Source organism: Trachypithecus francoisi, unplaced genomic scaffold, assembly GCF_009764315.1.
Source record: "Trachypithecus francoisi isolate TF-2019V2 unplaced genomic scaffold, Tfra_2.0 Lachesis_group16, whole genome shotgun sequence".
NCBI lineage: Eukaryota > Metazoa > Chordata > Mammalia > Primates > Cercopithecidae > Trachypithecus > Trachypithecus francoisi.
The window spans coordinates 90,893,390-90,921,373 of NW_022681461.1; the positions used below are offsets into that span (position 1 = coordinate 90,893,390).

Consider the following 27,984-nt stretch of genomic DNA (forward strand, 5'->3'; position numbering starts at 1 on the left):
CTGGTTCACAAGTTTGAATTCAATGCAGTCCCTCTGCTTACTGTTTTATACACAATGGTGAAGGCAATGACCCTACATTCTCTTTCTTTTCCCATCTGACTTATGCCCAATAATTAATTCATTTAGCAAATTGTGCTACTTAGGATTCACAAGTAGCAGGAAACCAACTCAAATGAGCTTGAATGAGATAGATGGAGTTTTGTTTTGTTGTGTTGTGTTTTGAGACGGAGTTTCACTCTTGCTGCCCAGGCTGGAGTGCAATGGTGCGATCTTGGCTCACTGCAACCTCCGCCTCCTGGGTTCAAGCAATTGTCCTGTCTCAGCCTCCCAAGTAGCTGGGATTACAGGCGTGCAGCACCATGCCCAGCTAATTTTGTATTTTTAGCAGTGATGGGGTTTCACCATGTTGGTCAGGCTAATCTTGAACTCTTGACCTCAAGTAATCCATGCCCCCTCAGCCTCCCAAAGTGCTGTGATTACAGGCTTGAGCTATCGCACCTGGTGGAAGACAGTTATTATAAGGATAAAAGAGAAGCTCATGGAACCCAAGAACAGGAATATGGCAGGGTCCCAGTGCAAAAGCTGGGGGTACAGACTTTGCCAGGACACTCTCTTCATTTCCCTTTTATGGCTGGGTATTTATATCCTCTCTCTCTCTCTGTCTCTCTGTCTCTCTCTCTCTCTCTCTCTGTCTCTCTGCCTTCTCTAGTTCTCTGGTTCAAAGATAAAGAAATATGGTGACCAATGGTGTCTGAGCTTTGCCTCTTAATTTGGCTCATTGCAACCTCCACTTCCTAGGTTGAAGCAATTCTCCCACCTCAGCCTCCTGAGTAGCTGGGATTACAGGTGCCCGCCACCATGCCCAGCTATTTTTTGTATTTTTAGTAGAGACAGGGTTTCGCCATGTTGGCCAGGCTGGTCTTAAACTCCTGACCTCAGGTGATCCACCCACCTTGGCTTCCCAAAGTGCTGGGATTACAGTCGTGAGCCACCGCACCCGACCAATCTGATGGTTTTATAGGGGGAAACGCCTTTCACTTGGCTCTCATTCTCTCTTGTCTGCCACCGTGTAAGACTTGCCTTTCGCCTTCTGCCATGATGGTGAGGTCTCCCCAGCCATGTGGAACTGTGAGTCCATGAAACCTCTTTATCTTTATGAATTACCCAGTCTCAGGTATGTCTTCATCAGCAGCATGAAAACAGACTAATACAAACTCCCTCCCTTTCTGCTTTTGGACTCTGTTGACAGCAGATGTGGTGCTCTGAGCTACTGCAGCCATCCTGTGACCCTGAGCAGACACATCACCAATGCCATGAATATGGTAAAACATAAAGCAGGTGGGAATGGCCTTTGCCTTTGATTGTATTGTTAGGCTGCTGGAGTTATGGCAGCTCTGGACTGATTTCTGGCTATGAATACCCACTCTAACGAGAATGTTCTATTACTGCAGCCCAAAGAACATCCTTACTAATTCAGTTCTCAACCATAGTCATACATCTGGAAGTTTTAAAATACAGAATGTCTTTCTGTGTAACATTTTCTTGGTAGAATGCCTCTTAGTTTAAATTTCATAGAATGTATGTATTTTTCAACATATTTCAGCAAATATTCAAAAAGGGAAAATTTATATTTATGACTTCAAAAACTCACTGCAGATTTCTCAAGGAGCTAAAAATAGAATTATCATTTGACACAGCAGTCCCATTTACTGGGTATATGCCCAAAGGAAAATAAATCCTTCTACCAAAAAGACACTTGCACTCATATGCTTATTGTAGCAGTATCCACATGATAGCAAAGACATGGAATCAATCCAGGTGCCTATTAGAAGTGGATTGGATAAAGAAACTGTGGGTGCATATACACCATGGAATACTACGCAGCCATAGAAAGAACAAAATCATGTCCTTTGCAGTAACATGGATGCAGCTGGAGGCCATTATCCTAAGCAAATTAATGCAGAAACAGAAAACCAAATATCACATGTTCTCATTTATGGGTGGGAGCTAAACACTGGGTGCACATGGGACATAAAGATGAGAGCAATAAATAGCAGGGATTTCAAAAGCAGGGAGGGAAGGAGGTAGGCAAAGTTTGAAAAACTACCTATTAGGTACTATGTTCACTACTTAGGTGACAAGATCATTAGAAGCCCAAACCTCAGCATTATACAATACCTCTATGTAACTAACCTGCATGTGTACACCCTGGATCTACCAAAAAAACCACACCTCGACCGGGTGCGGTGGCTCATGCCTGTAATCCCAGCAGTTTGGGAGGCCGAGGCTAGTGGATCACGAGGTCAAGAGTTCAAGACCAGCCTGGCCAAGATGGTGAAACCCTCTCTCTACTAAAAATACAAAAATTAGCCGGGCGTGGTGGCAGGCGCCTGTAATCCCAGCTACTGGGGAGGCTGAGGCAGGAGAATCGCTTGAACCCGGCGGATGGAGGTTGCAGTGAGCCGAGATCATGCCACTGCACTCCAGCCTGGGTGACAGAGTGAGACTCCATCTTGAAAAAAACAAAAAACAAAAACCACACCTCACTATGACATTATTAACAAAACAATGACTGAAAAAATTCTCATTATACTCCAATTCCGATTGGTAGACTGTCAGAATCAACATGCACAATTTTGAACAGCACACCAGGAAACTACAAAAGGGAAGCACACCTCTCAGATGGGGCTGGCCCTGAAAGAGACATTGTCACTGCACACAAAAATCTGTTGACAACCCAGTTGATCACTGAATGATGGAAAGGATGTTGTAAGCATTTTTCCATCCTAATGTGATAGTTTATAACATAAATAAAGCCATTTGATTATGCTGTAATTATATTTTTAGGAACATTTGCTTAAAGGTTTTGGGTTGACATGTAACACTGTATATTATTCCCATTTGAAATAATGGAAAATAGGCTCCAGTCAGCATTTTTGTAAAAAATGTCTGATTTTCAGGAATGGATTGCTGAAAGTACAGATGCCTGTAATTTCATGTGGCAGGAAACCTGAATCTGAATTGTTTTAGAAATACCTCCACTGAAATACAAATCAATACTTTTCTTGTATTAAGAATCAACATGGGCCGGGCGCGGTGGCTCAAGCCTGTAATCCCAGCACTTTGGGAGGCCGAGACGGGCGGATCACGAGGTCAGGAGATCGAGACCATCCTGGCTAACACGGTGAAACCCCGTCTCTATTAAAAATACAAAAAACTAGCCGGGCGAGGTGGCGGGCGCCTGTAGTCCCAGCTACTCCGGAGGCTGAGGCAGGAGAATGGCGTAAAACCCGGGAGGCGGAGCTTGCAGTGAGCTGAGATCCGGCCACTGCACTCCAGCCCGGGGTGAAAGAGCAAGACTCCGTCTCAAAAAAAAAAAAAAAAAAAAAAAAAGAATCAATATGATAATTGGCTGTATAAGAGCTTCTGCATCTTCTGCAGAACAGCAATTACTCATTTGTTTTCCATAAACCACTGAGCTGTAGGCCTGGCTGTGCATCACATCCACCTGAGGAGTCTTTCAAATATATAAATGTACACGCCCCACCCTAGACAAATCAAACAATTTCTGAGGATGGGGCTCATGCATCCAAATTTTTTAAACTTCCCAGATCATTCCAAAGTGTAGTTAAGTTTGAGAACCGTTGCTCTAAACAACAAATTTCTCCAAGAACTTAGAAGTAGGCAAATATTGGCCGGGTGTGGTGGCTCACGCCTGTAATGCCAGCACTTTGGGAGGCCAAGTCGGGTGGATCACAAGGTCAGGAGTTTGAGACCAGCCTGGTCAATATGGTGAAATCCCGTCTGTACTAAAAATACAAAAATTAGCCGAGCATGGTGGTGGGGACCTGTAGTCCCAGCTACTCGGGAGGCTGAGGCAGGAGAATCACTTGAACCCAGGAGGTGGAGGTTGCAGTGAGCTGAGATTGTGCCACTGAACTCCAGCCTGGGTGACAGAGTGAGACCCTGTCAAAGAAAAAAAGAAGAAGAAGTAGGCAAATATTGACATGACAACAAGAATTATGAAACACACTTATTTCCTTTTGTAGCTTGGCTCCCAGGAAACTCAGCCAAGCTTAGTTAAAATAACTCTCTTGTTCCTGATTCTTCCATGAACTCTCTCCTTTCTCCAGATGTCCAGATGCTTTTATCTGGATGTCTCAATGCTTTCATCTTAATTCACTTGTATTACAATAAAATTCCAAATTTTCTGTGTCCCATTATCAGAACTTCCACCTACCCTGACCAACCATTCTAGCATACGTGACCACACACACGCACACACCAGTGTTTATCCTACTATTCTACTGCTGGAAGTCACACCTCCTGCTTTTGACTTTTTTTTTTTTTTCTCCTCCAGAAGTGTGATTGCCTTAAACATGTTCTACAGTGGTTAAAACCTTGACTAATCCAATTTTCTATGAATCAGGGATATCAAATATTAATATCAACCTACTCTCTGTAGCTAAAAAATATTTTACTTTGGGAACAAAATATATGGCCTCATTTATGCCTGAGTTCATCAACCAGCTAAACTTTTTTGTGTTGTTCTTTTCATAACCTCTGACAAAGTGATATGGAATTAGACACCCTGTGAACTGTTTTTTGGCTCTAATGTGTGAGCTGCGCTTCACTAGAGGGAATAAAATAATCCACTGTCATTTCTGTTTTTATCATATTCACTTTTGGCAGAGAATTTATTCACTCTTCAATATATAGTTATTTATGTGCTACAGTCTTGCATTTTTGCATTCCGCAGAGAACGCACCATTAAAACTCTTAATGTGGCACCTCATATTTTTAGTAGACTAGAAAATAGTTACAATTTTAATTTAAATTGAAATGACTGTGTAATAGCTGGACAAATCAGTTTGAGATCCCCAGAGCTCTTAATTATAATTCTCCATTGTTTTCTATGCATAAATTTCTTTTCCAAAGTGCTCATTTTGAAATATCCACTCATTTTTTCAGCTGTTCCATGCTCATTCCAAACTCACTTATTTAATAATTTTCTATGGTTAACAACTTCATGATTAAACTTTAATGTTAAATATAAATGGTTGAAATAATAAGCTTATTAGAGTGTTTAGAAAAGAAAGAGGATTAGACATTTAAGAAATGATGAATTTAAGTATCAAGAGTAAGAAAAGGAGAGATATTCATTCTAGCCAAGAACAAAGCAGAAGCACAGATATAATAATATATATGTATATATATATATGAGAGAGAGAGAGAGATTAGAGATATATATGGTACAGGTTTAGCATCCCTTACTCAAACTGCTTGGGACAAGAAGTGTTTCAAATTTTTTCAGATTTGGAAATATTTGCATCATACTAACTGAGCATCCCGAATCCAAAAATCTGAAATCTGAAATGTTCCGATGAGGACTTCCCTTGAGCATCATTTTGGAGCTCAAAAAGTTTCAGATTTGGAAGCATTTTGGGCTTGAGGATTAGGGGTGCTTACTCAGCCTGTGGATATGATGTTTAAGTCTTCTCCAAGCAATGGGGAGAGGAACTTAGTATGACAGAATTGTGGGCTGGAAGCAGCTGGGAAGTGTATGGTCTAACCTACTCATTTTATGAATGCAGAATAAAAGGTTCAGAAAAGGGAAAGATATTTTTCAAAATCAAATGATTTATTAGCCAAGACCAGGCTAAGAGAAGAATCAGAAAAAAACTAAAAGAAAGCAGGGAGAATTCTACTAAAGCAGTCAAATAGGCCGGGCGCGGTGGCTCAAGCCTGTAATCCCAGCACTTTGGGAGGCCGAGACAGGTGGATCACGAGGTCAGGAGATCGAGACCATCCTGACTAACACGGTGAAACCCCGTCTCTACTAAAAAATACAAAAAACTAGCCGGGCGAGGTGGTGGGCGCCTGTAGTCCCAGCTACTCGGGAGGCTGAGGCAGGAGAATGGCGTAAACCCGGGAGGCGGAGCTTGCAGTGAGCTGAGATCCGGCCGCTGCACTCCAGCCTGGGCGACAGAGCGAGACTCTGTCTCAAAAAAAAAAAAAAAAAAAAAAAAAAGCAGTCAAATAGGCTCTCTGTGTCCACCAACACAAGCATCAGGACTGAACAATAAATTATATCATAGCCTCCCACTTACCTGCCATGCTGACGATGTTTTTCATGGCATCTGATTTTCAGTTTAAAAACAACAACAACATAAGAAAACAACAATACCTGAGAAACTGTGAGATCAGATTTTGTTTTAATCCTTCTGGCAATGTTAAGAAGGTAAAAATATCTCCAAGAGAAAACTGGTGGAGGCCAGGCATAGTGGCTAACACCTGTAATCCCACATTTTGGGAGGCCAACGTGGGCAGATCTCTTGAGCTCAGGAGTTTGAGACCAGTCTGGGCAATATAGCAAGACCTAGTCTCTAAAATTAATAATAATAATACAAAATCTAGTGGGGTGTGGTGGCACGTGCCTGTAGTCCCCGCTACTTGGGAGGCTAAGGTGGGAGGATCACTTGAGCTCAGGAAGTCAAGGCTGCAGTGAGCTGTGTTTGCGCCACTGCACTCCAACCTGGGTGACAAAGTGAGACCCTGATTCAAAAAAAAAAGAAAAAAAGAAAAAAGAAAAAAGAAAATGGTGGAATGTCTCTCAAATAAGCCTTGAAAGTTTTGCTCAGATCCTTTGAACACTGTTGGAAGCAAGGACATCTATTCTTCCCCTCTGTGGCACACTCAAAACCCCCAGGAGACATACACACATACACACACATGCACGCACGTATGCACATACACACAAGGGCCTAATAAGAACTGACTGCTGAGCTGTCCCTGTACTGAATGAAGAAAGTTTTTTTTTTTTTTTTTTTTTTTTTTTTGAGGCGGTGTCTCGCTCTGTCGCCCGGACTGGAGTGCAGTGGCGGGATCTCAGCTCACTGCAAGCTCCGCCTCCCGGGTTCACGCCATTCTCCTGCCTCAGCCTCCCGAGAAGCTGGGACTACAGGCGCCCGCCACCTCGCCCAGCTAGTTTTTTGTATTTTTAGTAGAGACGGGGTTTCACCGTGTTAGCCAGGATGGTCTCGATCTCCTGACCTCGTGATCCGCCCGTCTCGGCCTCCCAAAGTGCTGGGATTACAGGCTTGAGCCACCGCGAAAGTTTAAACCACCTACATAAGAGCCGTGGAGAGGTTACTGGAGACCTGGGATCTAATACTGACTCTGGCATTGACCTGCAAGTTCATTTTCCACCCTAGGCCTCAATCTCCTCATCTGCAGGATGAGAAGTTAGATCGTAGGGCCCACCCTTCCCTCTAATTTTCCATGGCTCCTCATTCCATCAGTTAACTCCATCTTCTTGCCCTTTATTCAGCATCTACTGAGCACCTTCTTAAACAAGACTATGCTTGGCACGGGGAACATGAGAGTGAACAAGACACTGCCCCTCCCCTCCAGGGGCTCAGAGCCTACAGGAATGAGACAAACTATAGAATGTGGGAGGGAAGCAAAAGGCAGTTTAGGATAAACATGAAGTTTCTGGCACGAGCTTTGAGTGGGTGGTCATGCCATCATCCAAAATGGATGGAGTGACTGTACAATGTATCATACAAACCAGGACACTTTTGGAGTAAAAGAAGGAATTATTAATAATTATGCTGGAAACAACAGGCTTCAACTGAGACCATCCCAGGCAACCTGGGACATATATCACCCTAAAGATGGAGACTATGCAGAAAGTAGATTTGGGGGGATAGTAAGTTTGAGTCTAGAAATGTTGCCTTTTAAGTGACTATGGAACATCCAAATGGAGTTGTGCACACAGGGACTTGGGACTGAGGAGAGAGGTCTGGGCCAGAGAGACAGATTCGGGACCCATCAAAAGCCATTGAGCCACTGGGATCATCCAGAGAAATGTGAAGAGTATGAAGAGAAGGGGGTCAAAGTCAGAGCCTGAAATTAAGGGGAAGGCAGGGGAAGAAGCTGAAGAGCAGACTGAGAGGTGTGGTAGGAATGGTGGGAAAATCTGAAGAGGGTAAAATTAAAGTCAGGCAGCCATGCAGATGGAAGACACGGTCAGCAGAGTCAGAGGCTGTGAAGAGAAACAGTGATCACGGAGTCATCAAATAAGTCAACAGTGCCATTGGAGATTCTACCTCTGAGCATTTCCTGCACAGACACACTCTAAGATCACCCTAAAACCTAGAGATTTCTCACCTTACCTTTAAAGCAAGTCCCATCTGAAATAGATGCCTGTTTGTGCATCTGATACCTAAAGACTGCAGGGCACTATCTGATATGGTTTCACTCTGTGTTCCCACCCAAATCTCATCTCAAATTGTAATCCCCATGTGTCAAGGGAGGGATCTGTAGGGAAGTGATTGGATCATGGGGGCAAATTTCCCCTATGCTGTTCTCATGATAGTAAGGGAGTTCTCACAAGATCTGATAGTTTAAAAGTGTGGCACTTCCCCCCACCGTCCTCTTGCCACCACATAAGACGTTCCTTGCTTCCCTTCTCCTTCTGCCATGATTGTAAGTTTCCTGAGGTCTCACCAGCCATTCAGAACTGTGAGCCAATTGAACCTCTTTTCTTTATAAATTACCCAGTCTCGGGTAGTTGTTTATAGCAGTGTGAAAACGGACTAATACAGAAAATTGGTACCAGAAGTGGGGCACTGCTATAACAATACTTAAAAACATGGAATTGACTTTGGAAATGGGTACCAGGCAGAGGTTGGAAGAGTTTGGAGGGCTCAGAAGAAGATAGGAAGATGAGGGAAAGTTTGAAACTTCCTAGAGACTTGTTGAATGGTTTTGGCCAACATGCTGATAGTGAAATGGACAATGAAGTCCAGGCTGAGGTGGTCTCAGATGGAGATGAGGAACCTATTGGAAACTGGAGCAAAAGTCACACCTACGCTTTAGCAAAGAGACTGATGGCATTTTGCCCTTGCCCTAGAGATTTTGCCCTTTGAACTTGAGAGAGATGAGTTAGGGTATCTGGCAGAAGAAACTTCTAGGCCGGGCGCGGTGGCTCAAGCCTGTAATCCCAGCACTTTGGGAGGCCGAGACGGGCGGATCACGAGGTCAGGAGATCGAGACCATCCTGGCTAACACGGTGAAACCCCGTCTCTACTAAAAAATACAAAAAACTAGCCGGGCGAGGTGGCGGGCGCCTGTAGTCCCAGCTACTTGGGAGGCTGAGGCAGGAGAATGGCGTAAACCCAGGAGGCGGAGTTTGCAGTGAGCTGAGGTCTGGCCACTGCACTCCAGCCTGGGCGACAGAGCGAGACTCCGTCTCAAAAAAAAAAAAAAAAAAAAAAAGAAACTTCTAAGCAGCAAAGCATTCAAGATGTGACCCAGCTTTTTCTGAAAATGTACAGTCATACGCATTCACAAAGAGATGGTCTGAAATTGGAATTTATGTTTAAAAGGGAAGTAGGAGTAAAAGTTTGGAAAATTTGCAGCCTAACCATGTGGTAGAAAAGAAAAACCTATTTTCTAGGGAAGAAACTCAAGCCTGCTGCAGAAATTTGCATAAGTAACAAGGAGACAAATGTTAATAGCCAAGACAATGGGGAAAACACCTCCAGGGCATTTTCTCCAGAAAATGTTTTCTTCAGGGAAACTTCTCCTGTGATGGGAGGGGCTGCTGAGATCTTCATGGCAACCCCTCTTATCACAGGCCTGGAGGCCTAGGAGGGAAAAATGGTTTCCCATGCTGGGCCCAGGGCCCTGCTGCTCTGTGCAGCCTCAGAACATGGTGCCCTGTGTCCCAGCCACCCAGCTCTAGCCATGGCTAAAAGGGGCCAAGGTACAGCTTGGGCTGTTCCTTCACAGGGTCCAAGCCCCAAGCCTTGGCAGCTTCCACATGGTGTTAGGCCTGTGAGTGTGCAGAAGACAAGAGTTAAGGTTTGGGAACCTCTGCCTAGATTTCAGATGACATATGGAAATGCCTGGATGTCTAGGCAGAAGTCTGCTGCAGCAGTAGAACCCTCACAGGGAACCTCTACTATGGCAATGCAGAAGGGAAATGTGGGGTTGGAGCCCCCACACAGAGTCCCTACTGGGGTACTACCTAGTGGAGCTGTGAGAAGAGGACCAACATCCTCCAGACCCTAGGATAGTAGATCCACCAAAAGCTTGCACCATGCAACTGAAAAAGCCTCAGGCACTCCATGTCAGCCCGTGAAATCAGCCGCAGGGGCTGTATCCTGCAGAGCCACAGGGGTCAAGCTGCCCAAGGCCTTGGGAGCACACCTCTTGCATCAGTGTGCCCTGGATGTGAGACACGGAGTCAAGGGAGAGAATTTTGGAGATTTAAGATTTAATGACTGCCTTGTTGGGTTTTGGACTTATATGGGGCCTGTAGCTCCTTTGCTTTGGCTAATTTCTCCCATTTGGAATGCGAGCATTTACCCAATGCCTGTACTCCAATTGTATCTTGGAAGCAACTAAATTGCTTTTAATTTTACAGGCTCATAGGCAGAAGAGACTTCCCTTGTCTCAGATGAGACTTTAGACTTGAACTTTTGGGTTAATGCTGGAATGAGTTAAGAGTTTGGGGGACTGTTGGGAAGGTATGATTGTGTTTTGAAATGTAAGAAAGACATGAGATTTTGGAGGGGCAAAGGGCAGAATGATATCGTTTGACTCTGTGTCCCCACCCAAATCTCATCTCAAATTGTAATTCCCACATGTCAAGGGAGGAACATGGTGGGAGGTAATTGGATCATGGGGGTGATTTTCCCCATGCTGTTCTCATGATAGTGAGTGAGTTGTCATGAGATCTGATGGTTTAAAAGTGTGGCACTCCCACTCTCTTTCTCTCCTACCACCATGGAAGATGTACTTTGCTTCCCCTTCACCTTCTGCCATGATTGCAAGTTTCCTGAGGCCTCCCCAGCCATGCAGATCTGTTAGTCAATTAAACCCCTTCTTTATAAATTACCCAGTCTCAGGTAATTCTGTACAGCAGTGTGAAAATGGACTAATACACTAAAAGACCAAACTGCATCATGGACCTAGAAAGCATTTTACAACTGTAAATACCGAACTGAAGTCCTCTCTCTCCTCTACCTAACATACTTTCTGTCTACATTGTGAAGCGATTTCTCTTCACCTTCTGCCTTCGATGTTCATAGGCCTTACTGGTCTAGCCTCTACCCTATTATTCTTGCAGTCAAATTCATGAGTATGTGGTCTTAGCTTCTTGTCTCCACATCCCTGCCATTCTCTTGTCTTCCTGAGGCCAAGCTTCCGCCCCTACCACACTCTAGAAACTGCCCCGGGCTCCTCCTTGACAGATCCAAGGCTCTCTTCTCGTTCCTCAGACTCCTTGTCCTTTGCAGCATCCAGTACTTCCAATTATCCCTCCTTCAAAGGTCTCCACTCTTGGCTTTGATGACTTACTGTTTCTTTTCTCATTTCTCTTCAACTTCTTCACCTACTTTTTAGGGCCATGGTTTACAAAGGCTGGGTCTAGCTGCAGTTTGCCTAAGGCTTAGACCTATCCATATATTGGAATAGAACTACAATCCAGGACCTCTAAAATCCAGGTCCTAGATTCTTAAGTCAAGGACCTCATAGAATTATTGCCTCTCATGATTTGAAGATGACCCAAAGTAATTTAGTTCCAACACCACCTAATCCTTATAGCCCCTCCTCAGCAGTGCCAATGGAGGGACTCTGATGCTTCTGCGTGAGCACTCCAGAGATAGAGAACTTGCCAATTCCAGGGCAAGCATCTTTCCTTCCCAGACAGCTAAAAAGGAAGTTCTGCCTTCTATTGAGCCAAACTAGACTTATTATACCCATGCATTTGGTCTTTTTAATACTATATGGGTCTACCCAGAAGAGGCCAAATTCCTCTTGCACTATTTTCACCACTCCTCACAACACAGCTTCAAATCCCCTCACAACCCTGACCCACTTATCTGAGTGTAACCATTTCCAATAGTGAAGTGTGTGTGTGTGTGTGTGTGTGTGTGTGTACAAAGGGAATTTCTGTAAGTAGTTCATTTTTGCAAACATCAGGGAACAATTTCCGAGAGGCAGCATGACATATGATGACATAAGAACAAGGTTATACAGAGCCCAGCACATCAGACAGTCTGGAAAACCCTTAAGTGAAGAATGCTTGTCTTCATGAAACCTTGATAATTGAGAAGGGACAATGACTATCAGAAGCAGTCAAGGTCTCCGTTAAATCCGGCAAAGCAAGGCGACTAGAAGGGGGGGCTTCTCATGCAAGGGGACCCTTTGGTCTTTAGCGACATCATTATCTGTGGGTTATTATCATTACTACAAATACTAATACACTTTTATTAAGCACTGGCAATGACCCAGGGCAAGCGAGTTTAAGTTCATATTATATCCATTTTCATTATCAAGAGAAAAGAGGAGAATGAACAAAGGACTATAATGTGAAATTCTAAAGTAGGAAAAATGAAAAAAGGTTAATTAAAAAAACCTCACAGAGTAAAGAGAAAGGCTCCAACTGTTGGTAGTCAGGAGCCATGATGGATGGTGGATCTTGTCACCCTGGACTTGTCCCCTGTGATTTCTTTTCATCTCCCTCTCTCTAAAAAAAGATCCTCCTCTTAGTTAAGGACATGGCAGGGACAGGAGAAGGGGCTAGAAGGGAAGTAGACTTTGATCTAAAGGGCCCCTTTGGGCTCTGAAATTCTGCAAATCAATGCTTCCTAATTCTATTATGTAGCCCAAAACAAAATCAAATTTAACATTAAGCATACATTAAAATACAAAAATAAAATGAAAATGTTAAATGCTGAAAGATGGCCCCTTCCCCAAAGCTCTTTTTAGCACCTCTAACACTGAAATATTGAAGTACACTACTCTCACCTTTGGCCTCTGGTTTATGTCATTCAGGACAAATGTGAGAAGTTTCCTGTTAGCCACCAAACTTCTTTTCTTGTTTGAGACAGGGTCTCCTCTGTCACCCAGGCTGAAGTGCAGTGGCACAATCACGGCTCACTGCAGCCTTGACCTCATCAGGCTCAGGTGATCCTCCCACCTCAGCCTCCTGAGTAGCAGGGATTACAGGGACGCGCCACCATGTCCGGCTAATTCTTGTATTTTTTTTATAGAGATGGGGTTTTGCCATGTAGGTCACTATGGTCTCGAACTCGTGGGCTCAAGTGATCTGCCTGCCTCGATCTCCCAAAGGGCTGGGATTATAGGTGTGAGCCAGCATGCCTGGCCTACCAAACTTCTTTGAAAGTCTCTTATGAAATTACATCTTTCTTCTTTTCTTTTTTTTTTTTTTTGAGACGGAGTTTCACTCTTGTTGCCCAGGCTGGAGTGCAATGGCGCCATCTCAGCTCATTGCAACCTCTGCCCCCTGGGTTCAAGCTATTCTCCTGCCTCAGCCAACTGGAGTAGTTGGGATTACAGGCACGTGCAAACGTCGCAAAAAGAGGCCACAGGCTGGCCCACAGGCCATAGTTTGCTGATCCTTGATATAAATTATTCAGCATAGTGTCTGGCACATAGTGGGTGCTCGATATATGATCGCTGCGGTGATCATTATTTTATTTCTCCCTATTACAGCCAACAAACACCCAAATAATTGATCCATTATTTTCCATATTGTTACTGGATCACAGATGCTAAGGTTAAAGGAAGCTTTTAAGACAATGGGATTTAGTTCAATACTTAAATCCCTTCTATGACAACATCCCACGAATAGTTGTCCAACATGTCTGAAGAACTCCAACAACAAGGAAACCACTGTATAAGCAGCCCTTTCTCTTGTCAGGTAGCTTTGAGTTGTCTCTGAAAGCTTTTCAGTGTGAGCTCAAGTTCAATGTGATTCAACTTTATGAGCATCTGCTGAGCCTCTGATGTGTTCCACACTCTACTACATGCTGGAAATACAAAGATGAGTAAGATACAATCTCTACCTCCAACTTCTCACTGGACTTAACTTAGCCTGTGTGATGGTTAATACTGAGTGTCAACTTGATTGGACTGATGGACGCAAAGTATTGATCCTGGGTGTGTCTGTGAGGGTGTTGCCAAAGGAGATTAACATTTGAGACAGTGGGCTGGGAAAGGCAGACCCACACTTAATCTGGGTTGGTACCATCTAATCAGCTGCCAGTGCAGCTAGAATATAAAGCAGGCAGAAAAACATGAAAAGACTACACTGGCCTACCCTTCCAGCGTACCTCTTTCTCCTGTGCTGGATGCTTCCTGCCCTTGAACATCAGACTCCAACTTCTTCAGTCTGGGGACTCAGACTGGCTGTCCTTGCTCCTCAGCCAGGAGATAGCCTATTGTGGGACCTTGTGATTGTGTGAGTTAATAGTTAATAAACTCAATACTTAATTGAGTTAAGTTAATTAAGTTAATAATTAATACATTTAATAATACTAAATAATAAACTTAATACTATATATCTCTATATATATATCCTATTAGTTCTGTCCCTCTAGAGAACCCCAATACAGCCTGCTAAAACAAGTCTCATAATCTCCCGCACATGACAGTCATTTAGATACTTGAGGGTAATGCCCTGAGTCTTCTCAGGTTCCAAACGCTTAATTTCTTCAACTGTAAGTTCCCTTATCATCTCTTCATACTGCCTTCCTCTGGATGTAAAATTCCTAAATGCCCTACAAAGAAACCTAGGTGTGGCTGGCCAGTGGATGATGAGGCAGACTTATAACCGTGCAGATTTAGTTTAGTGCCAGCAACCTGATCATATTTGCCTCTTAGGAACTAGCCCAGTCCCACTTGTCTAACTCGTATCTATATTCCTTTAATTTTCCAAGTGGTTCTATAGAATTAGAATTAAATGATAGGTTTTAGATGACATGGCAACCATTGATGTTTCATTTTCCTTAAAGAAAATATTTAGGCCAGGGGTGGTGGTTCATGCCTGTAATTCCAGCACTTTGGGAGGCCGAGGCAGGGGGATCACCTGAGGTCAGGAGTTTGAGACCAGCCTGGCCAACATGGTGACACCTCGTCTCTACTAAAAAAAAAAAAACTACAAAAATTAGCCAGGCACGGTCGTGTGCACCTGTAATCCCAGCTACTCTGGAGGCTGAGGCATGAGAATTGCTTGAATCCGGGAGGCAGAGGTTGCAGTGAGCCGAGATCGCGCCACTACACTCCAGCCTGGGTGACAGAGACTCTGTCTAAAAAAAAAGAAAGAAAGAAAGAGAAGATTTAGCCTAACTAGCAGAGTACCTATTTTTACTTGTACCAGCCTGATGGGTAGTTAGAATAGCATTTGTCAGCTGAATTGATGTGATTAACTAAAAAATGTATAAAATTGATTTGAAAACTTCTACCTATCCACTAATTTAGAGTAACAAATTCACAGCTCCCGCTGCCATCTCTCTCTTGGGTTCTAAATAAGTGATTCTTTCCGCATATCAGAAATTTCCACCTGGATGTTATAGGTATCTCAAACTCAATGTGTACAAAAGTAAACTTAATCTCAATTCTCTAAAATAGATCCCTCTCCTGTTTTATTAGTCCATCGTGGTAAATGGCTTGCCTATCCACCTGGATGTCTGAGTCAGTAACATCAGCGCATTCTTCATTCCACCATCTCATTCCCCTTTCACAACTAAACACTTCCTAAAATCTGATAATTCTACCCATCTCCTGGATTTGTCTCACACATTTATCCTTTATGCATTTCATAAACTGCAGGTTGCAACTAATCAATGTATCATGAAATAAACTGAGTAAGCTTTAATCTGCATATTTAAGAATAAGAGACTTCTCCCTCCAAGTAGGATAGAATAGTTTGTGGCAGATTAACGCTCCTGCAAAGAACTAGAAAAAAATGGATTGAAATATGTTTGTTCAAACCACTATGGAAAACAGTATGGACATTCATTGAAGAACCAAAAGTGGAACTACCATTTGATTCGGCAATCCCACCGGGTATCTAACCAAAGGAAGAAGTCATATGAAAAAGACACATGCACACATGTTTATAGTAGCACAGTTCGCAATTGCAAAGATACAGAACCAACATAAGTGCCCATCAACCAACCAGTGGATAAAGAAAATGTGGTATAGGCCGGGCGCAGTGGCTCAAGCCTGTAATCCCAGCACTTTGGGAGGCCGAGATGGGCGGATCACGAGGTCAGGAGATCGAGACCATCCTGGCTAACACGGTGAAACCCCGTCTCTACTAAAAAAAAAAAAAACTAGCCGGGCGAGGTGGCGGGCGCCTGTAGTCCCAGCTACTCGGGAGGCTGAGGCAGGAGAATGGCGTAAACCCGGGAGGCGGAGCTTGCAGTGAGCTGAGATCTGGCCACTGCACTCCAGCCTAGGCAACAGAGCGAGACTCCGTCTCAACAACAACAACAAAAAAAAAAAAAAAAAAAAAAAAAAAAATGTGGTATATATACACCGTGGAATACTACTCAGCCACAAAAAGGAATGAAATGTCTTTTGCAGCAACCTGGATGGAGCTGGAGGCCATTATTCTAAACAAAGTAACTCAGGAATGGAAAACCAAATATATGTTCTCACTTATAAGTGGGAGCTAAGTGCCAGGCACAGTGGCTTATGCCTGTAATCCCAGCACTTTGGGAGGCTGAGGCGGGCAGATTACGAGGTCAGGAGATCTGTCTTTTACTTTTTAAAATCTGTCTTTTACTTTAAAAGTGAGATTCTGTCTAAAATAAAAAATAAAAAAATAAAAAAAATAAAAACAAGACATAAGTATGACTGCAGATTAGACATAACAAGACGACAAAGTTAATGAGCTAGAAGACATGTTAGTAAGTAAACTAAAGCACACAAATGGTGGAAAACATACAAAAGGGAATAAAAGTATGTGAGACACAAGGAAAAGGTTTAACTTACATGTTAAGTGGAGCCTCAGAAGGAAAGACTAGAGCAGAAGCAGTATTTGAAGAGATAACAGTAGAGAATTTTTCAAAACTGATAAAAGACATCAACATAAAGATTCAAGTCTCTCAACAAACTCCAACCAGCATAAATTCCAGAAAACAAAACAAACAAAAAAATGTATATCAAAGTCAACCTCCTGAAAGCTAGAAACAAATAAAAATATTTTAAGCAGTCAGAGGAAAAGAAACATTACCTTCAAAGAAGCAACAATAGGGCCGGGCGCGGTGGCTCAAGCCTGTAATCCCAGCACTTTGGGAGGCAGAGACGGGCGGATCACGAGGTCAGGAGATCGAGACCATCCTGGCTAACATGGTGAAACCCCGTCTCTACTAAAATATACAAAAAACTAGCCGGGCGAGATGGTGGGCGCCTGTAGTCCCAGCTACTCGGGAGGCTGAGGCGAGAGAATGGCGTAAACCCGGGAGGCGGAGCTTGCAGTGAGCTGAGATCCGGCCACTGCACTCCAGCCTGGGCGACAGAGCGAGACTCCGTCTCAAAAAAAAAAAAAAACAAAAAAAAACAAAGAAGCAACAATAAAACTGACAGCTGATTTCTCAAAACAAATGATTGAAACCAGAAGACAATGCTATGACATAGTGAAATGGTAGTTGTAAATTCAACTATATAAGTATATTAAAAGTAAATTGTTTGTAATTCACTATATGAACAAATTTAAGAGAAAACCCATGGCCGGGCGTGGTGGCTCACACCTGTAATCCCAGCACTTTGGGAGGCTGAGGCGGGTAGATCATGAGGTCAGCAGATCGGGACCATCCTGGCGAACATGGTGAAACCCCGTCTCTACTGAAAATACAAAAAAATTAGCCAGGCGTGGTGGCAGGCACCTGTAGTCCCAGCTTCTCGGGAAGCTGAAGCAGGAGAATAGCGTGAACCTGGGAGGCAGTGGAGCTTGCAGTGAGCGGAGATCACGCCATTGTACTCCAGCCTGGGCAGCAGAGCGAGACTCCGTCTCAAAAAAAAAAAAAAAAAAAAAAAAAGGAGAAAACCCATGTAATCATCTTGATACAGAAAAAGGATATGACAAAATTCAGCATTCATTCATGAACAAAAATCTGAACAAACTAGGAATAGAAGGGCTCTTCATTGAACTGATGGCAAACATCTATGAAAAACCCAGTTAACATCATACCTAATGGTAAAAGAATTATTCTTACCCCATAAGATCAGGAACAAGGTAGGAATGTCTTCTCTCACCACCTTTATTCAACATCATACTGGAGGTCTTTGCCAACGTGATATGGTAAGAATAAGAAATAAAAGGCACAAAATTTGAAAAGGAAATAAAATGGCTTTATTCACAAATGATGACATAACTATTTACACAGAAAATCCTTAAGAATCTACCAAAAAAAGCTACTAGAATTACTAGTGAGCTTAGGAAAGTTGCAAAATACAATGCCAATATATAAAACTCAATTGTATTTCTATAATGAACAATTAGAAATTGAAATTTTAAAAACACCAGTTCAAAGGCATCAAAAACACATGGGAGGCACTGATGAGACAAATTAAAGACGACCAAATACCACATTCATGAATCAAAAGAATCAATATTTTTCCTGACATGACTTAGAAAAAGAATCAGGCCAGGCACAGTGGCTCCATGCCTGTAATCCCAGCACTTTGGGAGGCCAATGTGGGCAGATTACTTGAGGTCAGGAGTTTAAGACCAGCCTGGCCAACATGGTGAAACCTTGGCTCTACTAAGAATGCAAAAATTAGCTGGGTGTGGTGGCACATGCCTGTAGTCCCAGCTACTCAGGAGGCTGAGGGAGGAGAATCACTTGAACCCAGGAGGTGAAGGTTGCAGTGAGCCCAGATCGTGCCACTGCACTCCAGCCTGGGCAACAGAGGGAGGCTCTGTCTCAAAAAGAAAAGAAAACAGGCCCGGCGCGGTGGCTCAAGCCTGTAATCCCAGCACTTTGAGAGGCCGAGATGGGTGGATCGCAAGGTCAGGAGATGGAGACCATCCTGGCTAACACGGTGAAACCCCGTCTCTACTACAAAGTACAAAAAACTAGCCGGGCGAGGTGGCGGGCGCCTGTGGTCCGAGCTACTCGGGAGGCTGAGGCAGGAGAATGGCGTAAACCCGGGAGGCGGAGCTTGCAGTGAGCTGAGATCCGGCCACTGCACTCCAGCCTGGGCGACAGAGCGGCACTCCGTCTCAAATAAAAAAAAAGAAAGAAAAGAAAAGAAAACAAACAAAAAAACCTCTCATATGTGCTAGTAACTATTGGTAGTTCCTTCTACAAACATACACTGACCACAGGATCCATTAATTCCATTCCTGGATATTTACCTAAGTGAAATGAAAACACATGCATACATCAAAACCTGCACACGGATGATTATAGCAGAATAAAACCCCAAAAGTAAAAACTCAAAAGTCCTTCAACTGGTGAATAAACACATTTTGGTACATCCAATTGACTACTGTCAACAATATTATTCAAACTATTATTCAACAATAAAAAATGAGCTAATATAGACAACCACATGGATAAGTCTCAAAATCATCGTGCTAAATGAAAAGAAGTTATACCCAAAAGTCCCATGTAGTAAATGATTCCACTTATATAATACTCTGGAAAAAAAACGAAACTATAGAGATGGAAGTCCTATCAGTGATTGCAAGAGCCTGGGAGAAGGAAAGATTGTCTATAAAAAAGCAAGATGAAACTTTTTAGGGTGATGGAAACATTCTAATCTCAACTATGGTGGTAGTTACACAACTACGTATATTCATCGAAACTCATCAAAGTGTACACCTAAAAAGAGTATCAATTCCACCGTATGTAAATTATATCTCAATAAGCCTGATCCCCCAAAAGGATTTTAAAGTAAATGTACTAAAGAACTCCAATTTAAAGATTACAATTGTCAGACTAGACATTTATAAGAGAAAATGGAATATGCTGTCACTTACAGTGTAAGGCGAAGCAGTGCTTCCTATATGTTTATATGTGATGGATCCTAAAGTCATTAGGAAAACATAAATTAAAAGCAAATGAGATAGATACTACTAGTGCACTACAAGTGCTTCCATCACGTGTACTTGTTTCTTGCTGTGGCTAGTGGTCAAAAACTTTTGAGAATCACTATTTCAAACCACACCACTTCCCATAGGGAAAAATTAATCATACTTTTATATTTTATAAAAATAGGTAAATTGGACTTCAGAAAATTAAAAACTTTTGTTCTTCAAAATACAGGATCAAGAAAGTTAAGCCCGGCCAGGCGCGGTGGCTCTTGCCTGTAATCCCAGCACTTTGGGAGGCTGAGATGGGCAGATCATGAGGTCAGGAGATCGAGACCATCCTGGCTAACACGGTGAAACCCCGTCTCTACTAAAAAATACAAAAAACTAGCTGGGCAACGTGGCGGGCGCCTGTAGTCCCAGCTACTCGGGAGGCTGAGGCAGGAGAATGGCATAAACCCGGGAGGCGGAGCTTGCAGTGAGCTGAGATCCGGCCACTGCACTCCAGCCTGGGCGACAGAGCGAGACTCCGTCTCAAAAAAAAAAAAAAAAAGTTAAGCCCACAGAATGGAAAAAACATTTGCATATCATATATATTATCATATATCTGGTAATAGACATATCTAGAATATATAAAGAACTCTTAAAATTCAACAATAAAAACAGAATCCAATTTAAAAATGTGCAAAGGATCTGAATAGACATTTCTCCAAGAAAGATACACAAATGGCTAAAAGCATATTAAAAGCTGCTCTATATCATTAATCATTTGGGAAAAGACAATCAAAACCACAATGACATACCACTTCATACCCACTAGGATGACTAAAATTAAAAAGACAGATAACAAGTGTTTGACAGAATGCGGAAAAGTTAGAACCCTCATACATCACTGGTGGGATCATAAAATGGTGCAGTGGCTTTGGAAAAACAGTTTGATAGTTTCTCAAAATGTTAAATGACCCAGCAATTCCACTCCTAGGTATACATACAAGAGAAATGAAAACATATGTCCACACAAAAGTTGTTTATATACAAGCATTCACATCAGCATTCATAATAGCCAAGTGGAAACAATCCAAATGTCTATCAAGTGATAGTGATATATCCATACAATGGAATATTATTCAGCTATAAAAGGAAGTACTAATATATGCTACAACATTACGAATCTTGAAAATGTTGTGCTAAGTAAAAGTAACTAAACCCCAAAGGTCTTATATTGTATGATTCCATTTATATGACATGCCCACACCAGTCAAATTCATAGAAAGAGAAAGTAGGTAAGTGGTGGCCAGGCGCTGGGGGGTGGGGAAAGGGGAGGGACCGCTAACAGGTATGGGGCTTCTTTTTGAGATAATAAAAATGTTCTAAAATGACATTGTGGTGACGGTTGCACAACTATGAATATATTTTTATTTTTTTTGAGACGGAGTTACACTGTCACCCAGGCTGGAGTGCAGTGGCACAATCTTGGCACACTGCAACCTCCGCCTCTCAGGTTCAAGTGATTTTCCTGTCTGTGCCTCCCTAGTAGGTGGGATTACAGCCACATGCCACCACACCTGGATACTTTTTTGTGTTTTTAGTAGAGATGGGGTTTCACCATGTTGGCCAGGCTGGTCTCAAACTCCTGACCTCAGGTGATCCACCCACCTCGGCCTCCCAAAGTGCTGAGATTACAAGCATAAGCCATGGCGCCCGGACTGAATATACTTTTAAAACCCCACTGAATTGTACAGGCTTTAAAGGAGTAAATTTTATGACATATGAATTACATCGCAATACAGCTGTTGTTAAAAAATTAAAAATCCTTTGACAGCTCTCCTTTGCCAAAACACTTATTTTATTGGGGCATTCAAGTACTTTCATGACTTACTTCCATCTAAACTTTGATACTCATCTACTGTCATTTCCCGCTTCCACAATCTTTTGCTTCTACCCCCAAACACATAATGACATTTTATACTTCCCTGTCTTTGCACATATTGTTCTCTCAAAAATGTCATGTCCCAAGCTGGGGTGGTGGCTCATGCCTGTAATCCCAGCACTCTGGAAGGCTGAAGTGGGAGGACTGCTTGAGATCAAGAGTTTTGAGATCAGCCTGGGCAGCATAGTGAGACCCTGTCTGTACAAAAAATTAAAAAAATTTGCTGGGTGTGGTAACACACGCCCGTACTACCAGCTACTTGGGAGGCTGAAGCAGGAAGACTGCTTGAGCCCAGGAGGTCGAGGCTGCAGTGAGCTGAGATCACGCTACAGCACTCCAGCCTGGGAGAGTGAGACTGAGTCTTGGAAAAAAGAAAAGGAAAGAAAAAAGTCACACTCCTCACTCTTCTCTTTCTGCTGAACTCCTATATATCCTTCAATGACAAATGCTGTTTCTTTCAAGAATTCATTTCTAACTCCATGCAAAGTGGGTCAGTCCCGCTATGCTACAAATACATCTGTCCCTGCTAACAGACCTGAAATCCTTGGGTTTACTAGACAGTAGCAGCTTCAGCCTGGGGACCTAATGCTTGTATGTACTTAGTAAACATTTATTGAATAAATGAATGACAAAACATTCCCTTCACTACTGACCAGAAGGAGTGCTATTTTTTCTCCAACTAGTTTAATTGGTGAAATCCATACCAATATAACTTGAGTTCTAGCCTTTAGAGACCAACAAAATGAAATAAAAATACAAATTTGGGGTCAACATTGAGACTTAGGGAAATTACCATAAAGTAACATTTCAGGGGGGGTTCATAGTTTGGATACTTATCATTTGTTGACCAAACATACTTACTGAAGTCAATACTCTTTTATTCAACATATTAAATGTGTTGTTTAACTCTGGTAACCACAGCTGTGACTTAGTTAACGATCTCAATAAATCCTACTTAAATCAGAGACAGGAAAAAATTATGCAAATGAATTCTTATCTGTTTTTCTGCCCAAGGCATATTTGATAACAGATAAAACATACTCCAAATAGTCTCTACTTAATAGTCAGGAAGCCATTTGAGGTTTTATTTGGATCAAAATCAAATACAAAGAAGAGAAGCCTGCTATATTCACAAATGGTTTTATTTCAGAAAGAAATTACACATTAAAAAGAGACACAGTTAAGAGCTTACATTCCCATATGGAAGTGAATCTAAGAAAGTCAACAATTATTAATATACAAAACCACATGATTAAAAAAGACAGTAACAGATAATGACAGATGGGCTTGACTTAGATTCATCCACAAAATAATCTTTTGTTTAAAAACAAAAAGATATTGGTCTTAAGATAGCTCTTTAGAAACAAGTTGGTAGTTTCAATGAACTTTAAAATCAAAGCGATCATAACAGTCTTTATGTAGGCTGTATCACACCCACACTCATCCGGCAGGATGGAAGAATCCATCAATTATACCTTGCAGCTAGATAGGATGTCTTCCACTAATCTCTTGTAAACCCAGGCATCGCCCTTAAGCCGCTGCCTCCTGATACCCACCACATCCGGTTTTTGAAGCTGGCACACTTCTAGTTCAAATTGCATTGTCACTTTGCCAAAATCTGACTGTGTTTGACACTTCAGTGTATAACTGCAAAAAACAAGATAAGAAGCTAGTTAGTAGGAGAACCATATTCTGTATAAGAGTTTTCTAAGCCTCTAGGAGGCCAGTGGAGGAAATGAACCATTATTTCATATTAAGCAAAGTATTACTGTTTACAGTTTCCAAATGACCTAACTATGCTTTAGTAATAGAGTATGACTGGTGTTTTCCCAGAAACTGAACTAGGATCCTAAGAATAAGCATGAAAAGGCTTTATTAGAATTCTCCCTTGCTCCAAAGAAAAGCCCCTGTTTCATAGCTATACATGCCATTCATGCTCAAGAAATCTGGCATTCTTTACGTAACCCTTTCAACAGTGTAATCCGCAAACATTGGGCATTTCCACAACATTCACAACAAAGGAAAGTGCAAGAAAGATAATATTTCATATGTGTGAGCCTTGTCAGAAACTTCTGTCTTTCATATAAATAAAGCTGAAGCCACTAACCTGTCAGAAAGACACGTGTTTTTGAGGTTTTTCTAATTAGTAATAAGACGTTATGATCATCACATCACTTTATGGCAGAAAGAAAAGCAGAAGAAAAAGCCCAAGGAAATGATATATTCCCATAACTGAAATGTATAGCATTTATAGCTAGAACTGCCGCATTATCTACTCTGAGAATGGAAAGGCCCAGTCAAAATGAAGCCTGAAACTCATCTTAAGACATATGTATGACCCTGAAAAGTTGGATAAATTTAATTCATATATATAATTTTTAATTAGTTTACATTCTATTTTAGAGTTTTGTCTTACTAATTTTCAATAAATAGAACTGATTTTAAGTTTCAATTCCCTAAATACTTAAGGGTTCCTGATTAGGTGCTGTTCCGCACATGTGTGGAGAAGTTACACTGTTTCTGTTACGCACTTTTTTCTGTTTCATACTGTTATGTACCAAAATATTCTTTTTCTTAGTAACTTAGTCATGTGTTTTGGGAAAGAGGCTTGATCTCTCAAAAATAAGCAGTCAACATCAGAAATGCCAAAAGGAGCACCCTGTAGTTAAGATTCTTGACAGGAAGATGAGGCATAGAACAATTTAGTCACATGTTAGATCTAACAGATCATTGAGAGGCCTGTGACAGAGATATGCCCAGAGGCTCAAAAGCCCCAAGCGTGAAGAAGAGATCAGAGTGGGAGAGATGTGTTCTAATGAAGCCTGAGAGGAATGCCAGGGTTCATAGAAGGAATGCCTGCCAACATTTACAGGTAAGTAAAAAGTAAAATTATATCTGTACAAGAATGTTTCTTAAAATCTTACTCTATATTGACTATTCTTTTTACCTGTTTAAATCCATGCGTGTCTCTACTGGCTGCTTTAATAAGGAAATTTTAAAGGGAAATAATTGAATGGAAATGCTTAGAAATATGGCCATCTTGGGTAACCAGAAGAGGCCTGGCTATTGAGACCAGGAGATCATAACCAAGGAGCTTTTGATGGCAATTCCTTCAAAAGGAGAGAAATAAGGTGAAAAAACTTCCTAAAGCACTGAAAATCCAGCCCTGAAAAATAGCCAGTCATGGAAGAGAAGGATTCTATATAAATCCCTGATTTGTTTGAAATGTCTCACAAATTTAATTATAATTTATAAATACTATTGTAAAGCAGAAAATCAAAGGAAAATAGAGGATCTACAAGAAAGCCAGAAGAATTTTGAATTTTCCTATTTTGAAATAAAAAGTCTCACTTTGAAAGTGGAACAATATCTATGCTTCTAAAACTTTTATAGCTTGAACCAAACAAAAGAGAATAAATTATAAGCAATAACACTACCTTAAAAGCTTTTGGAATGAGGTGGGAGAAATATATTTTTTCTAAAGCACAGGGGTGGGGAGATCAACTCCTGTTTTCTCTTTTTTTTTGAGACAGAGTCTCGCTCTGTCACCCATGCTGGAGTACAGTGGTGTGATCTCAGGTCATTGCAGCCTCCACTCCTGGGTTCAAGTGATTCTCATGCCTCAGCCTCCCAAGCAGCTGGAACTACAGGCATGCGCCACCATGCCCAGCTAATTTGTTCGTATTTTCAGTAGAGACGGGGTTTCTCCAGGTTGGCCAGGCTGAACTTGAACTCCTGGCCTCAAGTGATCTGCCCACCTCAGCCTCCCAAAGTGCTGGCATTACAGGCATGAGCCACAGCACCCAACCAACCCCTATTTTCTCAAAGTCCAAAAGACATTAAGTAATAAATGCAACAGCTTGTAAATGTGCTTCTTACCCCTTTTGTACAAAGTCAACATGCTTCTTTGGAAGGATAGACATTATTTCATTCAAGAGTTGATCTGGATTCACTAATCTAGTTGTAGTCACATTATAGTGAAGCTTAAAAAAGAAAAAGAAGAGAAGTAAAGTTTTACATCAACACAAAGACTATCACACTAGATCAAGAGTTCCAAAACTCCTCAATATAGTACCATTTCAAATGGAACTATTTCCTGAAAAATACCAAAGGAATTTACAGTCAACTCTTAGTGAGTTCATGGCACACTGGGAAAGCTTGGAGAAATGATGGTTATTAGTAACCACATCCATAGCTTCCTTTTCATACTTTCATCTTCCTCTCCTACCAGTCCTTTTAAAGAAATAAACATTAAAGAGCATCCATCTAACTGTTTGATCTGTGCTTGTTTTCCCCTTCCCACACTATTTTAAGAGACATTAACAGTCCTGAAATGTATACCACAGAAAGATAAACACCATACAAAGTTTGCTTTGTACCTAGTTGGATATGTTTCCTTAATTCTTTCTGGATTATTTAAAGAATATTATAGAGTTCCAGGAGCTGAATTTATGACAGTTCTATGAGGAAATAAATGTAACAGGTATTCCTTTTAAAAAGTAATGTCATATTATTTTTTCTCATTGATTGAGAGCCTAATTCTCAGAGATAATTTCATTCCTAATTGATATTTATCCTTCATTCATTCACCAACTATTTTTTGAATATTTACTATGTGCTAGGCACTGTTTTAGTGGGTCCTGGACACACAAAAATCCTTCCCTTTCTGGTAAGTACCTTCACTGTCAAACAAAACTTTAGTTTCTATATCTTTCAGGTTTGAGTTCATTGTATAAATAAAATGCTGAGGGAAAAAAGTATCCAACTTTTCAAAATAAGAACCTATTGCCCAAAGAAGATATATAAGTTTCTTAAGGTAGTGCTTCTCATAGTGTGATATAAGATATACAAGATAGACAAGGTAATTCTGGGTGGCACGTGGATAAATATTTTTAAATATGTATTTGTTTCCATCTGATTTAGAAAACATACTTGTATTAAATATGTATTTGTTCCCATCTGATTTAGAAAACATAATTAACAACAAAAAAATAACCCTAAAGATATATGTTTCCTTTTAAATAAATTTGAGTTTTAAAAAATTATCTTGATTGTGGTAATGGTTTCACAGATGTTATATATAATGCCAAAGCATATTAATTGTACTTTAAAATATGCACAGTTGGCCAGGTGTGGTGGCTCATGACTGTAATCCCAGCACTTTGGGAAGCCAAGGCAGGAGGATTACTTAAGCTCAGGAGTTCAAGACCAGCCTGGGTAACATAGTGAGACCTTGTCTCTACAAAAAATTAAGACTTAGCCAAGTGTGGTGGCACATGTCCCAGCTACTCAGGAGACTGAGGCAGGAGGATGGCTTGAGCCCAGGAGGTCGAGGCTGCAGTGAGCTATGATCATGCCATTGCACTGCAGCCTAGGCAGCAGAGCAAGACTCTGCCTCAAAAAATTAACAACAAATAAAATAAAATATGTGCAAGTTTATTATATATCAGTTATATTTCTATAAATCTATTTGTTAAAGGAGAGTCAACATAAAGAAAAATACCAGATAAATAATAGTGCACACAATACACCCATATAGCAAATGTCGTGAAACTGAGTGTAAACGAAGGGACCCTCTCTTTCTTGGTTCCTGATCCAGTACTCTTTTCACCAAACTAAATTGGCTCTGTCAAGATGATATTAATAATAAACTGAACACCTTCAAATCACAATATAAATTACTGCTTTGGTAAAATAAAGAATGAATCCTAATTTATCTATTTAAATTTTGGATTTTTAATAGACTGCTTCCTAAAAGAGGACATAACTACATATGATTTGCTATCTTAAAAAACTAAGGTATTATTTCTACTATCCTTGCAGCTCTTCTGGTAAGTGTATAGTTTTTAGTACAGTATTTGAAGTTGGTGGAAAAAAATAAGGTTAATTTCCCAAAGAAAGTCCTTCAGTTTTGCAAAAACTTAAAAGCAATAAAAAGTGTTAAAGATCTAAAGTTAAAGTTTTTGATCTTAGGACTCTGCTAATTATAGACCATGGGCCTATAGATGGGGGGGTAAAGTGCTCAACACTGATAGTAATCCTTGATATTGGAAATACCACCTTATACTAATAAAGCATTTAATACGCCACGTAGCATCCCATATGTAGAGTCTTGTTTCTACACCTCAGCCCTGTGAGGTTGCCAGGGTAGGCATTTTTCCAGATTTTACAAATGAAGAAACTGAGGAGA

At 41.4% G+C, this 27,984-nt stretch overlaps 1 protein-coding gene across 2 annotated transcripts in view; it reads right to left on the reverse strand.

Moving 5' to 3' along the window:
* Positions 1-22,918: 22,918 nt before the first annotated feature.
* Positions 22,919-27,984, reverse strand: part of MELK (maternal embryonic leucine zipper kinase) — a 106,597-nt gene continuing 101,531 nt past the window's right edge. For both annotated transcript variants that reach the window (XM_033238085.1, XM_033238084.1), the window contains 2 exons: positions 25,674-25,777; positions 22,919-23,441 (listed from right to left, as the gene is read on the reverse strand). In XM_033238085.1, coding sequence (XP_033093976.1) covers positions 23,264-23,441; positions 25,674-25,777 — 282 coding nt within the window. In that variant the 3' untranslated portion in view covers positions 22,919-23,263. The remainder of the gene's footprint in view (positions 23,442-25,673; positions 25,778-27,984) is intronic.